The 15131-nt window shown below is 51.8% G+C and overlaps 1 protein-coding gene across 1 annotated transcript in view; it reads right to left on the bottom strand.

Annotated features, from left to right (window-relative positions):
• The window catches only part of COL22A1 (collagen type XXII alpha 1 chain), a 253822-nt gene extending 238931 nt beyond the window's left edge, over positions 1-14891 (bottom strand). The window contains exons 1-2 of the mRNA XM_007464595.1: positions 14801-14891; positions 7897-8463 (exon numbers count right to left, since the gene is read on the bottom strand). Coding sequence (XP_007464657.1) covers positions 7897-8463; positions 14801-14891 — 658 coding nt within the window. The remainder of the gene's footprint in view (positions 1-7896; positions 8464-14800) is intronic.
• Between the last annotated feature and the right edge of the window lie 240 nt (positions 14892-15131).

Below are 15131 nucleotides of genomic sequence, written 5' to 3'. Positions count from 1 at the left end.
TTTCCCTCCCACCTCTCTCTCTCTCTGTGTCGTCATGGAAAGTATTGCATCCAGTAGACAAAACTCACTGGAACAGCACATGGACACACAACACACAGAGAGAGAGGGAGGCTTTGTGTCATGAACCAGAGAGGCACAAGGGGCCGCTTCCGTGCCCTCATCCACACTAACACCCAAGGGCTAAAGGGCAGGGGGAGGGGAGTCAGGGCCAACCAAACAGTGTCCCCAAAATAGAAGTCGGCAGAGGCTCCCCCAGCTGCGGCCACTGGCATGCCACAAGCTCACTAACAGCCACACCATCAGCTATATAAAGGTTGTTGCGTGGCCACGACTGAGCCTGGGGTAGAAAAAGCTCTTAATTACAGACGAGGCTCTGGGGCTGGGCCTCCGCCCCAGGTTCTGCGGGAAGCCGGGCTGAGGTCCAGTCCCCTGGGAACCTCATCGGGTCACAGAGGGGCAGGAACTGATGCCGTGACACGGCGGCGCTTCCCTGGATGAGCCCAAGGCCGGGGGACAGTGAGCCACGGGCCAGAGCAGATCTCAGGGGAGGCCACGGGGTGAGGCCACGGAAGTGGTGACGCTAGAAGGTGCATCTCTAACAACACCGCCGCGCATGACTGCTGCCACTGCTGTCGCTCCCCCGCTCCTAGGTGCGCGCAGAATCTTTCATCTGCGGAACAGGGATGATGATTTCTTCAAGTACAGTGAGCTCCATTTATGATTTCAACAAACAGCCACTGGTCACCAGGTGTGAGCCAGGCCTGGGCCAGGCACTGGGAGCGTTCAATAATTAGGCATCCAATAGGATTACGGAAGGATAGCGTGAAAAAACTCAGACTTGCAGGCAGCAGGTTCTGAGCAATGTGAAGAGCTGAGAGCCTGGCTGCCTGTGATCCCGGATAAGCCCCTCAGCCCCTCAGTGCCATCAGCAACAGAAGAGGAAAAAGCAGGAAACTGACTTAGGGGCTTGGGGTGAGGCTTCAATGCCATGGTGGATTTAAAGATGCTTCCTAAATATCCACAGTGACCAGAAAGAACTCAGGCCCTACGGTCAAACAGAATATGGGGTTAAACTCCCTGCCAGCGGGGCCTCCTCGGGGAGAGATCCTAACCAGCCACGTCACCAACCAATCAGGAGTGGCTAAGGTCTAAACGCCAATGTAAGTGTTGTGCCTATTAATTCTGAGAACGGATGGACACACAGGGTAAGCCATAAATGTGTTGGAAAAAAACCTGGGAGCACTAAGTTATCCTATTTGCAGCTATGACTTAGGAAGCAGGATGTGCCCAGGAATGCTGCTCTAAGCAGTGGTGAACGACGGCATCCTGAGGCCTGAGAAGACGGACAGGTCAGGCCCACGGGTGGCCCAGGAGCAAATCTGGACAAAGAGAAGCTTCTGCAATGGCCGCCCTTTAGAAGCACTGCCCCATCCCAGGCCTGGTCCTGTCCCCACGTCACCCCTCCTCTGCTCACACGGTCACTCCCAGCTGGGCTTCCAGGCCAGACCAGCCACTGCCTCCAGACCCCAGCCTGTGCTGCCTTAGGAGCGGGGCCGCCGCACTGGCCCCTCACTTCCTGTGCACTGACCTGGGACTCAGCTTCCACTCTGTCCCCCAGAACTGCCCCTCCTCCCTTCGGGAGCCAGGCTGGCTGGAAAGCATGGGCTCTAGAAGCGATCAGACCTCCGCTCTCCGTCTGCAGCAGCAGCATCACAGAAGACGAACAAGGGCAAAGGAGGAGGAAGCAGAGGTGCAGAGCCTCACGCGTAAACCTAGATCCTCCAGGAGCCGCAATTTTTAAAAAGTAAAAAGAACCAGGTGAGGTTGATTTTAGGAATACACTGTATAAACCCTAAATTTCCAAAACATTATCATTTAAATATGTAGTCAATATATATAAAAAATATGCATGAGATGCTTTACTCTCTTTTTCATGCCACGCCCACAAAATCTGGAGTGTATGTCACTCACAGCACTTCTCAGTTCAGACCAGCCCCAGATTGGTCAGTGCCCACATGTGATGGCCAGCACGGCTCTAGAGCACTGGTGGCTTCCCCACGTGCAAAACGTCAGCAGGGACACCCAGTCCCCGGCCCTGCCAACCGGGCTGGGTGGGGACAGAGTGAGAGTGTAATGCAAAGACCCTCATCAGCCTTCAAAACGTTTGGTGCTCAGAGAACAGCAGACTCTCTCAGTGCTGTTCACCGCCCAGGGAGTCGGGTCAGGGTCCTCTTCCTCTGCATCTGTCCTGTCATCGGAAGATTCAGCCCATCCCAGCCTGCCTCCTCCAGACCCTCACCAGCCTTCAAAATCCAAACAGACATTTCTCCAAAGAAGATGTACGGACTGCAAACAAACACATGAAAGGACGCTCAACATCACTAACGATTAGAGAAGTGCAAATCAAAACTACAACCAGGTATCACCTCACACCCGTCAGGATGGCCATCACCAAAAAATCTACAAACAATAAATACTGGAGAGGGTGTGGAGAAAAGGGAACCCTCTTGCCCTGCTGGTGGGAATGTAAACGGATACAGCCACTAAGGAGTACAGTATGGAGGTTCCTCAAAAAACTAAAAATAGAACTACCAAACGACCCAGCAATCCCCTACTGGGCATACACCCCGAGAAAACCATAATTCAAAAAGAGCCATGTACCACAATGTTCACTGCAGCCCTATTTACAATAGTCAGGACATGGAAGCAACCTAAGTGTCCATCGACAGATGAATGGATAAAGAAGATGTGGCACATACATACAGTGGAACATTACTCAGCCATAAAAAGAAATGAAATCGAGTTATTTGTAGTGAGGTGGGTGGACCTAGAGTCTGTCATACAGAGTGAAGTAAGTCAGAAAGAGAAAGACAAATACCGTATGCTAACACATATATGGAATCAAAAAAAAAAAAAGGTCTGAAGCACCATTGCAGGACAGGAATAAAGACGCAGACACAGAGAACGGACTTGAGGACACGGGGAGGGGGAAGGGTAAGCTGGGACGAAGTGAGAGAGTGGCATGGACATATATACACTACCAAATATAAAACAGATAGCTAGTGGGAAGCAGCCGCATAGCACAGGGAGATCAGCTCGGTGCTTTGTGTCCACCTAGAGGGGTGGGATAGGGAGGGTGGGAGGGAGGGAGACGCAAGAGGGAAGAGATATGGGGATATATGTATATGTATAGCTGATTCGCTTTCTTATAAAGCAGAAACTAACACACCATTGTAAAGCAATTATATTCCAATAAAGGTGTTAAAAAAAATAAAATAAAGGGGTTTTTTTTGTTTTTGGCGGTACCCGGGGCCTCTCACTGTTGTGGCCTCTCCCATTGCGGAGCACGGGCTCCGGACGCGCAGGCTCAGCGGCCATGGCTCACGGGCCCAGCCGCTCCGTGGCATGTGGGATCTTCCCGGACTGGGGTACGAACCCGTGTCCCCTGCATCGGCAGGCGGACTCTCAACCACTGCGCCACGAGGGAAGCCCAAGGTTTTGTTTTTAAAGGAAAAAAAAAAAATCCAACCGTTTGTCTCTGATAACCAAAATACGCACAAGTGAAATACTCAGTTACTGCTGGCTATGAGTTCAGATCTGCTGAATATTCTTTGCATTTGGGAGGCGGTAGATCATGGCGCGAGTGCTTCTGATGTGCACAGCGCCACAAGTGCAGCAGGGAGCACAGAGCTAACTGCCGGGCCGCTGCCCTCGATTTCTTTTAAACAATATCTAGGCAGCTCCTCCTACATAGCAGGCTCTGTTCCAGGTGCTGGCACCGCAAGGAACAGACTTTCCCTCATGAAGCTTATATTCTTATATGTGAAGGCAGCTCCTAGGCAGATAAACTAACAGAAATTTCCAGTGGCAGGGGGTAACCAGCGTGCACAGTCCATGATGTAATAATCTGTCACTTTCCTGCTGCCTCCAGTAGATAAAAGCTTCTCAAGGAAAAAGAAGATCAGATCCATCACTGCATCCTAGGCACCCGGCATGTGCCCAGCAGAGGACTCACTCAGTGTGATTGCTGAATGAACGAGTGAACGAACGAATGGATGGATGGATGGACTGAACTGAACCAATGCTTACAACACGTGGTTGGGCTGAAGTTGAACGAATGAACGGATTAGCGTGAACGCACTATGGCTGTTGAATGAATGAACGAGGGGGTTGGGTGGACTGATCACAACACCAGAACCCCACACTGTTAGACTACGATTTCCCAGATCATCAGTGTGAAGCCCCTGTCAGAACAGCTCTGATTCAGGCTGTGAAGTCACCCACAGGTACCCTCCCTGTGCCAAAAGATTTCTAGCTGTTTGGATGCTGTGATGCTCCTTGATTCAATCTACTGCGTGCTTTCCACTAGGTTACTGTTAGCTCTTCTATGTGTTTTGCTTTGTTTCTAATTGAAGCAATTGTGCAGAGATTTTGCTTCGTCTGTGTCCCCAGAACAGAGCAGACCCTCTCAGCCTACAGCTGTATTTACAAAACGGATTCCCTTTAGATGACTAAGAATAACGTGAATCTTCCATCTATTCAGGCATTCGGAGAAGCCTGTCTAGAGAGAAGCGTGGGTTTCTCCTAATGTTATCACGGTGGGTGTGTGGCGTGCTGGGTGGGCTTGCAGCCCTTGCCCCGTGGGTATAGCCCCCGGTGTTTCTGCCTGGGTCAGACCCCTTTCCTTGAGGGAGAGGAGGTGGTAATTAACTCCACTCCCCAGCGTCAAACAGGGTCCTGTGGTTTAGGCCCCAGACAGTCAGCCTGTTTCCACTCGGAGGCCACAGCCATGGGCTGGGAACAGTCGTAGGGCCTACAGGCGTCCAGTCAGACTGAACCCGGGCCTGTGGGTCACCCTCTCCTCTCCTGGGTCCAAGGACTCTCGCGACTCTGAGGTCACGCAGAGCTGTCTTGTGCTGGCAGCTCCTTTTCCCTCCCACACCCCTGCTCTCCTTCTGTCTTGCTCTGAGCCCAGGAGGCTAGCCCCTGTCACCGTATCACCTGGCCCCTCTGGTGTCGGATGAGGTCAGGCCAACGGGAAGTGCCGGCCAAGCAGGCAGGGAGTGAGGCAGGGGCTCCTTTCCCACTCCCTCTGGGTCTTGGTTGAGTGGGCAGCCGTGTTCCTCCCTGAGGTGAGGAGACTACAGCTCACGACGGGCAGCCCCTCCACACCCATGGGCCCCAGCATCATTTCCATCCCTGCTACCAGCTGGTTTCTCCTGCTGCTTATTCCCGGTGCCTCGGCATCCCTCGGTGACCTCAATCTTCCCTAAAGAGAACCCCCATCGGCATCTCTTCAGTCAACACTGGTCACTGCCGGGACCCCGACACATCAGCCAAGATCAGAATTAACACCAAGAAAGAAGAGCCTGGGAACAGGAAGAGTGAGAGGGCCTGGTCTCACCGCTCGAGGCTGCCTGGCCTCTGGCCTCTTCATCCTGTGTGATGTCAATCTGCTTTACTCTTTAAGCAAGTTAGAGTGGGTTTTTCTGTTACCTGTGATCATCGTCCCTGACTCAGACCCAAGGTCAGTGGTGCTGAAATCTGTGTTCTGGGGACACAGGGGGATGAGGCCAGCATGCGGAGGCCGAAGACCCAGGTTCTGTGCCCAGCCCCGCCGTTGTATTCACCGGGCAACGTGACTCAGTGGCCTGCCGTCTCCAGGGTTGTCAGAAGCAGTCCCAAAACCATCCCCTGGGCACAGAAGTTCTTCAAAATCTACATTCTGCTCTGCCAAGACGCAGAACCGGTTTGAACCCAGGCTGGCAGGATGACGAAATGCCAGAGGGTAGGGTCTAGAAGCAGCCTTGCTTCCTAGGTCCCTGGATCAAGGCTCTGGGATGGCAGCTGGGTGCTCATGGACCCTGAGCCACCACGTTGGATGTCTGCCCCTTGGCTAGGCCCGTGACCTAGCGTCTGGCTCCTGACAGCCTGGATTTCTTGAGCATATGCACCTAGATCAAGCCTTCGCCTGGCCCTGCCCAGGCTGTTCCATCTGCCTTTCTCCTCTTCCCCAGTGTGGCCCCATCACCTCTCCGGCCTACTGCTGAGGGCCCAGAAGCCCATGATCTCAGCATTCTAAATGCCCTCGGCAGCAAAAAGAAGAGCATCTGTACCTTAGGAGGTTGTAATGAGGGTCAAATGAAGTCACTAAGGAAGTCTATGGCCAATGAATTGCACACTGTAGACTAGGTGACTGTCTCTCAGCACTCTGGGCATCAATTTCCTCATCTGTAAAATGGGCCTCGGCATCAATGTGCCATCCACCCCAGCACCATTCTCTGAATTTCCCCAGCAGTCTTGTGAAAGGGGTCCCTTTTGCTTGCTGTCCTGCCAGCATTCCATTCTGCATAATGATCTGACCATGTCACGCCCTGCCAAGAACCCTCCAACGCCTCGCCTTGCACACAAGGCCCTCCTTTATCTAGGCCTTGACCATCACACAAAGCCACCATCCTCCACTCTGCCCCTTTCCTCTGGCCATTTCCAGTTCATTGACTAAGTGTGGCCCCTGAAGCTCGCGCGCTGTCTTCTAAACCGTCTGTCACCTCCTCCAGGAAGCCCTCCCTCTTCTCAGGGTCACCATCCACCAAACCACAGCAGGACCCCACCCATCACCTTCCTTTTTTGGTGTCTTTTCCCGCCATCTACACTAGGAAAGCCTTGAGTGCAGGTGCTGTGTCTTATCTTTTTCTATAGGCTCAGAAGTCAGGCCACACAAACATGAGACCCCCAGTAAGTATCTGTGAATAAGTAAGCAGAGAAAAAGCCACAAAGTGGTAAAGAAACCGAGGGCATCCAGTCTCAGATATGAGTTAGCTGCAAGCCCGGCCCATCCCTGGGACAAGGCACCTGCCTCTCTGGCCAGCTGCTCCCACTGCCAGTCCCTCCTCCACTGTCCCAGGCCCCTGCCCCAGCCCAGCTGCGACCCTCTGGGCTGCCCCACCCAGGGCGCAGTCCCCCAGAAAAGTCAGCAAGACAGAGGTTGACACTCTGCTCCCTGCCCCTGCCTGGGCCCTGGAGGCAGAAGTTACCCAGCAAGGAGGAAACATCACCCCAGTGAAGCAGGCAGAGGCTGAACCTGGAGAAAGGCTCGCACAAGAGAAACTCACTTCACCCCTCCTGTCCTGGAGAGGGGGCTGGCCTCAGAATGACCCCACTAGGGTCCTGGAGGTCAGCCGTCCAGGTCAGAGCCCCAGGGGCCCCTGGATCTCTGCCCGTTGTCTGCCCCCTCTGCCCACATACTGCTTCCTCTCCCATCCTCCATCCCCAGCCACAGTCAAGATTCCAAGCAAATAACTCGGAGGCTTCGGGTGATCTCAGAGGCCACCAGGTCAAGAGCCCTTGGCCTCTGGGACCAGCAGTGGGCTACTTGGACTCCGCTGTCCTGCCAGCATTCCATTCTGCACAAAGATCTGACCATGTCACGCCCTACCCAGACTGACTTGGGCAGTTCCCAAAGGTGGTCTGTGCCCCCGTTCTTCCATGACCTCTCACTGCGACCCCTCAGGAGAGGCGCAGGACCCGACATCTCTCAGCTCTGCGTGCAGATATTCTGGCCAGGCCGCTGCAGGCACCTGCTTCGACTTAACAGCCCTGGGAGGCCAGTGGATGGTCCCCATTGCAGACATGAAGCTGCAACTCAAGAGACGTAACCGGTCTCCGAGTATCTTAGACTGGGCAGGGTTCAGGACCCAGCTCTCTTTAATTTTCTTTCCACCTCTGCCTCCCTGGACGCAGGGCCCACGGGGCAGGAGCCTGGGTGATGGGCCCAGACTGGGGGTGGGGAGTTCTCAGTTACTGAGCTGGCCGGGTGGCCTCGGGCCCCCCGTCTGAGGTGCAGCCGGGTCCGCCCCGCCCCGCCCCGCCCCGCCCCGCGCGCGGGTCCCTACTCACTCTCGCACAGGCGGCGCCTCAGCTTGCCCCAGATCTTGTCGATGGCGTCGAAGTCCGACACGTGGAAGACGTGCGCGGCCCTGGGCTCAGAGGCGATCTCCTCCAGCTCCTCCCGGAGCGCCTCGCCCACGCCCACGGCGAAGATGCGGATGCCTGCGCGGTGCGCGGCATCGGCGGCGGGCAGCACCAGGTCCTGGCTGCGGCCGTCGGTCAGCAGGATGGCCACCTGCTTGAAGGCGCGGTTCCCGGGGCGGCCGCCGGCCCGCGGCGTGAAGCTGTGCCGCGTGACGTAGCGTAGCGCGTCGCCCGTGTGCGTGTGGCCGCCGTGGTAGGCCAGCTGCCGCGCCGCCGCCTTGACCTCGGCCCGTGAGCCGAAGCGGCCCAGCTCGAAGGCCGTGGTCGGCCGGTCGCTGTAGCGCACGACGCCCACGCGGGTGCGGTCCAGGCCCACCTCGAACGTGTCCACCAGGTTGGCCACCCACTGCCGGACCTTCTCGAAGTTCTCCTTGCCCACGCTCGAGGAGGCGTCCAGGAGGAAGACCAGGTCATAGTGGACGCTTTTGCAACCTGCAGGGGCGACAACAAAGGCGACGGGGGCCGCTGGGTCGCAGGCAAGGCAAGGTCCTTGGGGGCGGGAGGCGTGGTCATCCGGGTCTCGCAGACCTGCCTCCAAGCCCCGCCCACTCGGCCTCGCGCGCCGGTGGGGCGGGAGCGGGGCCTCGGCCGCTGCCATAAAGCCCCAACCTCGGGTCCCTAAAGGTCACGTGACCGGGAGTCTCCCCGAGGTTGCTGTGAGGTTCAGCTGCCTATAGATACAGTTAGCATATATATTTATATATATAGCTAATACGTATATTTATACAAGTGGATACCATATATAATTGTATATAATATAAAATATACTAATATAGAACTATATAATTATATATATTTCTAAAAGTGAATAACATACAATTATATATAATATACTATGTAATGATATATAAAATATATCATATACATAATTATATATAATATAATTATATATGTATATAAGTGAATAATACATATATAATTATATATTATATAGATGTTATATAAATATGTATAATTTTATATATAGCTTATATATATATTTATATAAGTGAGTAACAGTCATGGAACACTACCGTACCCATTTCTTTATTCCCACTATTTTGGTTCGAAAGTGACTTCATTATCTTTCAAACCTACTATAAATAATGCACGCCCATTTCAGAAAAAGCAGAAAAGGCAATCAAAAAATCTTTAAACGCTCATATTTCCATCTGCTCCGAGATAACTACTGCTAGCCCACGGTGTATTTATTTATGTGCCATTTCCATATAATTATCGATGGAAGTGGGCCTGTACCAGACGCACTGATATGTCAGCTGGTTTTACCGCATCCAGCGATGCTCTGGGAGCCCATTTCCAGTGTGATAATGCCGGTTTCTATGGCTGCAGAGATTCCACTGCAGGGATGAGCATAATTTATTTAGCCAGTCCTCTCTTGTCAGAGAGTTAAACAGTTAAAAGTATTTCACTATTAGAAATCATGTAAGTTACACTGCATTCATATATTTTAGAAGATCTATAGTTCTCTATAAAAAATATGCTTATATTTTTAACAAATATAAATTTTATATAAGCTATGTGATGCTTTTGATTAAACAAAATGCAGCACTATATAATCTATTTCTGATCCTCAGGGCAGCCCTGTGCAGACAGCTTGTTCGTCCCCATTTCACAGTTAGATAATATGAGGAAAAGTGCCTTCTAAACTCCAAAGTGCTGCACAAATATACAGGGGAACCATCAAAATGCCCTTGTCTCGATTTTTCTGGAATCTGAGTCTTGGCCACGCCAACAGCAGCAGCTGATCAGGCTTTGGGAACACCTGGCACAAACATCTGACTAGTGAAAATAAAATGAAAACAAACCAAAAAAAGAAAAAGAATCCCACTTTGTTAAACTGTCCAACTGACAAAAGTCAGAGAGACCGTGGTAGCCAGTGAGAGCATAAGGAGAGTGCCTTTGTGGGCTCAAGAAGTGGCCATGGGGTTTGTCACCCCATTGTCAGGGTCCTAAAAAGCCTTTTACAGAAGAGGGTATCTTTGGATCCACCAATTCCAGATTCCGTGATTTAACTGAAGCAAACTAGCAGATAAATGGAAGGGGAAAAAAATAAAGATGTATAAGGAAGTTCATGGCAGCACTGCCAAGCAAAATTCTGGAGACCACCTCTATGATCACCCATAGGGAACTACTTAAATAATACTCCTCCTGTGCTCATTCAGTGGGGTGCCAGGAAGCCACCACAGCCGTGGCCGGGCCCTACAGGAACCCTTATTTACCAATGCAGATACATTTTCCACTCTGTTGTTGGGTATGAAAAGCATGTGTGTCTCTGTGTACAACTGTGTATTCAGGAGAGAAGCTACAAAAAGAAACATGGCTTATTTCTGGCAAGCAGAACCATGAGTGAATGGTATTCCTTTGTACTTCTGATTTTGTGTTTACAAGCAATGCATTAAGTTCAAAAAACAGAAAAATAAAGCTAGGCATATTTATACACACACACACACACATACTTCTTATCCTGCCCTGAGCCAGTGCCTCCCTTGAATTTTCCACATCTACCTTCCCCTCTAGTTTTTAAAATCCAGGTCCGATCCGCTGAGGAGCTGAGATGAATCCCTGCCTTCGCAGGACTGATCCCCTAACAGGATTAGAGTTTTAGAAGTGTGTCCGCCCAGATGTGTGGACTCGGAGATAATTCCTGGGGAGTGTTTCTTCTTGACACAAAAGGTCATCCTTTTGTGTTTGGGACAGTGATGTCCCAGCGTGATCAGAATAATTGCTGCTGCGCGCCAGGGAGGGCCCGCCCTGCGGCTGTAATCCTCTAGGCTGCAGAAGGTTCATTTGTGCAGGAGGCCTCACCAAGGGGCCACTTTCTCCTGGAGGCCAGGGAACAGGCTGGGTCTTGGGCAGGTGAGAATGAAGAGAGATGTGGTGGGAAGGGTCCTGGCTGCTGGCCTCGGCTCTGCCACAGGCAAGGGCCCTGTGACCCGGCAGGCGACTGCTTCCCCTGGGCCCCCACTCTGTGAAATGAGGGCACGGACAGAAGGTCCTTGGGCCTTCCCACTTGTGAATTTGATAATCCTGGGTATCGCCTGGGCACATGGGGTCATCCCAGGGGACACAGAAAGCTCCTAGGAAGCCCCACATTCCTCCCATGAAAACCAGGACGCCCACACTCATCACTGTCTTTCTAGACAGCCGGGCTTTGTGAGGCTCAGGCAAAGCAGAACTTTGTGAAACGATGGAGAAACGCAAGCCTCTGGGGTCTGTTGTTTGTTTTTCGTCTTCTTTGGGGGCCCCGGATAAAGGGCTTGGCTCTGGTCAGCACTTCTTGTGTTCCCCAGCCTCACGGGGATGGAGGTAGGGGGATAGGAGCCTCTCTTTTTTTTTTTCAACACTTTTTAAAAGAGAAGTATAGTCCATTTACAACACTGTGTTAGTTTCAGGTGTACAGCAAAGTGATCCGGTTATGCATACAGATGTATATATCTATATTCTTTTTTTAAATTCTTTTCCATTATAGATTATTACAAGATATCGAATATAGTCCCCTGTGCTATAAGTAGGTCCTTGTTGTTTATCTATTTTGTATACAGTAGTGGGCATCTGTAACCTCAGTGCCTCATCTGTAAAATGGGGGCAGCATTTTACACCCAGCCGTATAGTGACAGGCGCTCTCCCTGCGATCTGGTCCAGCTGTGTGCCGTGGACACAGTGCGCGGGCTCTGGGCGGGGTGCTGTGATACAGACCAGACCAGCTCAGGTCCCTGACCCCTCCCCCATGTCCCCCACTGACAGTGACTCCTCCCAGGAGGCCCTCAGACAGGTGGGCAAACCCTCCTGTCACTTCTCACCCCCTCCCCCCTCCCGGGGCCTTCTCTGCTACAATACCTCCCCCACTTCCCGTCCACTCACTGTCCCAGCCGCCTCCTCTGGCTGGACTCCAGGGCATCCAACGCCCCCCCAGGATGTGGTCCAACGTCCTCACAGAGCCAGACAACGCAGCAGGGCACTAACCTTCCCACTGTCCCCAAACCCTGTATGCGCTCAACAGAGACACACCCTCAACACATTCTATGATTGACATAAGATGTGTGTTGAAGCAACCTAAATGTCCATCAACAGAGGAATGGATAAAGAAGATGGGGTACATATATACAATGGAGTATTACTCAGCCATAAAAAGGAGCGAAATAGTGCCATGTGCAGAGACGTGGATAGACCTAGAGACTGTCATACAGAGTGAAGTCACAAAGAGAAAAACAACCATCATATAATATCACTAATATGTGGAATCTAGAAAAATGGTACAGATCAACTAATTTGCAAAGCAGAAATAGAGACACATGTATAAAGAACAGACTTAAGGATACCAAGAGGGGAAGGAGGGGGGATGTGATAAATTGGGAGACTGGGATTGACATACACACACTACTGTGTATAAAATAGATAGCTAATGAGAAGCTACTTTATAGCACAGGGAACTCTACTCAGTGCTCTGTGGTGACCTAAATGGGAAGGAAATCTAAAAAGGAGGGGATATATGTATACGTATAGCTGATTCACTTTGCTGCACAGCAGAAACTAACACAGCATTGCAAAGCAACTATACTCCAATTAAAAAAAAGAAAAGAAAAAGGTGTGTGTTCACTCTCACACACATACTCACACACACGTGCACACGCCCCAGCTGCACGACTGATTATGACACACACCAGCTGGGGGACAGCTGACACCTCCCCTGTGATGACCCGCACTCTCTCACACACAGGCGCTAGCCCACCCCGAGGCCCACACCCACACACGCACGGACGCGCACACAGACGGCTCTGTCTTCAGCCTGGCACAGCCTCCAGCCCCACCTGCCCTCGGTGAGAATGAAGAGAGATGTGGTGGGAAGGGTCCTGGCTGCTGGCCTCGGCTCTGCCACAGGCAAGGGCCCTGTGACCCGGCAGGCGACTGCTTCCCCTGGGCCCCCACTCTGTGAAATGAGGGCACGGACAGAAGGTCCTTGGGCCTTCCCACTTGTGAATTTGATAATCCTGGGTATCGCCTGGGCACATGGGGTCATCCCAGGGGACACAGAAAGCTCCTAGGAAGCCCCACATTCCTCCCATGAAAACCAGGACGCCCACACTCATCACTGTCTTTCTAGACAGCCGGGCTTTGTGAGGCTCAGGCAAAGCAGAACTTTGTGAAACGATGGAGAAACGCAAGCCTCTGGGGTCTGTTGTTTGTTTTTCGTCTTCTTTGGGGGCCCCGGATAAAGGGCTTGGCTCTGGTCAGCACTTCTTGTGTTCCCCAGCCTCACGGGGATGGAGGTAGGGGGATAGGAGCCTCTCTTTTTTTTTTTCAACACTTTTTAAAAGAGAAGTATAGTCCATTTACAACACTGTGTTAGTTTCAGGTGTACAGCAAAGTGATCCGGTTATGCATACAGATGTATATATCTATATTCTTTTTTTAAATTCTTTTCCATTATAGATTATTACAAGATATCGAATATAGTCCCCTGTGCTATAAGTAGGTCCTTGTTGTTTATCTATTTTGTATACAGTAGTGGGCATCTGTAACCTCAGTGCCTCATCTGTAAAATGGGGGCAGCATTTTACACCCAGCCGTATAGTGACAGGCGCTCTCCCTGCGATCTGGTCCAGCTGTGTGCCGTGGACACAGTGCGCGGGCTCTGGGCGGGGTGCTGTGATACAGACCAGACCAGCTCAGGTCCCTGACCCCTCCCCCATGTCCCCCACTGACAGTGACTCCTCCCAGGAGGCCCTCAGACAGGTGGGCAAACCCTCCTGTCACTTCTCACCCCCTCCCCCCTCCCGGGGCCTTCTCTGCTACAATACCTCCCCCACTTCCCGTCCACTCACTGTCCCAGCCGCCTCCTCTGGCTGGACTCCAGGGCATCCAACGCCCCCCCAGGATGTGGTCCAACGTCCTCACAGAGCCAGACAACGCAGCAGGGCACTAACCTTCCCACTGTCCCCAAACCCTGTATGCGCTCAACAGAGACACACCCTCAACACATTCTATGATTGACATAAGATGTGTGTTGAAGCAACCTAAATGTCCATCAACAGAGGAATGGATAAAGAAGATGGGGTACATATATACAATGGAGTATTACTCAGCCATAAAAAGGAGCGAAATAGTGCCATGTGCAGAGACGTGGATAGACCTAGAGACTGTCATACAGAGTGAAGTCACAAAGAGAAAAACAACCATCATATAATATCACTAATATGTGGAATCTAGAAAAATGGTACAGATCAACTAATTTGCAAAGCAGAAATAGAGACACATGTATAAAGAACAGACTTAAGGATACCAAGAGGGGAAGGAGGGGGGATGTGATAAATTGGGAGACTGGGATTGACATACACACACTACTGTGTATAAAATAGATAGCTAATGAGAAGCTACTTTATAGCACAGGGAACTCTACTCAGTGCTCTGTGGTGACCTAAATGGGAAGGAAATCTAAAAAGGAGGGGATATATGTATACGTATAGCTGATTCACTTTGCTGCACAGCAGAAACTAACACAGCATTGCAAAGCAACTATACTCCAATTAAAAAAAAGAAAAGAAAAAGGTGTGTGTTCACTCTCACACACATACTCACACACACGTGCACACGCCCCAGCTGCACGACTGATTATGACACACACCAGCTGGGGGACAGCTGACACCTCCCCTGTGATGACCCGCACTCTCTCACACACAGGCGCTAGCCCACCCCGAGGCCCACACCCACACACGCACGGACGCGCACACAGACGGCTCTGTCTTCAGCCTGGCACAGCCTCCAGCCCCACCTGCCCTCTGGGCCTGACAGCTGCTGTCCCCACTCCAGAGCAGCAGCATCCAGAGGATATGGGCCACGACGCTCCCGTGCAGGCTGCCCATGGCTCTCTCGTGCTTGGGAACAAGCATTTCTGGGCCAGGAAGAGACGCCGTTAGGGTCTACTGGAACATGTCCTGTGTGGAGAAAGACACGCCTTTAGAGGAGGGCCCTTGAGCTGAGAAGCTGCAGGAAGTAACCTCTGGGCCTCACGTGGGAGGAATTCCTCAGACCCAGCCGCCCCCTGTCTTCACTGCTCAGACTCCACTCTTCACACAGCCAAAGGTGTGACTTTCTAAGAGCAA

The sequence above is a fragment of the Lipotes vexillifer genome, unplaced genomic scaffold (assembly GCF_000442215.2).
Source record: "Lipotes vexillifer unplaced genomic scaffold, Lipotes_vexillifer_v1.1 scaffold394, whole genome shotgun sequence".
NCBI classification, from domain to species: Eukaryota; Metazoa; Chordata; class Mammalia; order Artiodactyla; family Lipotidae; genus Lipotes; species Lipotes vexillifer.
The sequence above is the reverse complement of the archived record's forward strand: the minus strand, read 5'-3'. Positions and strand labels throughout refer to the sequence as shown.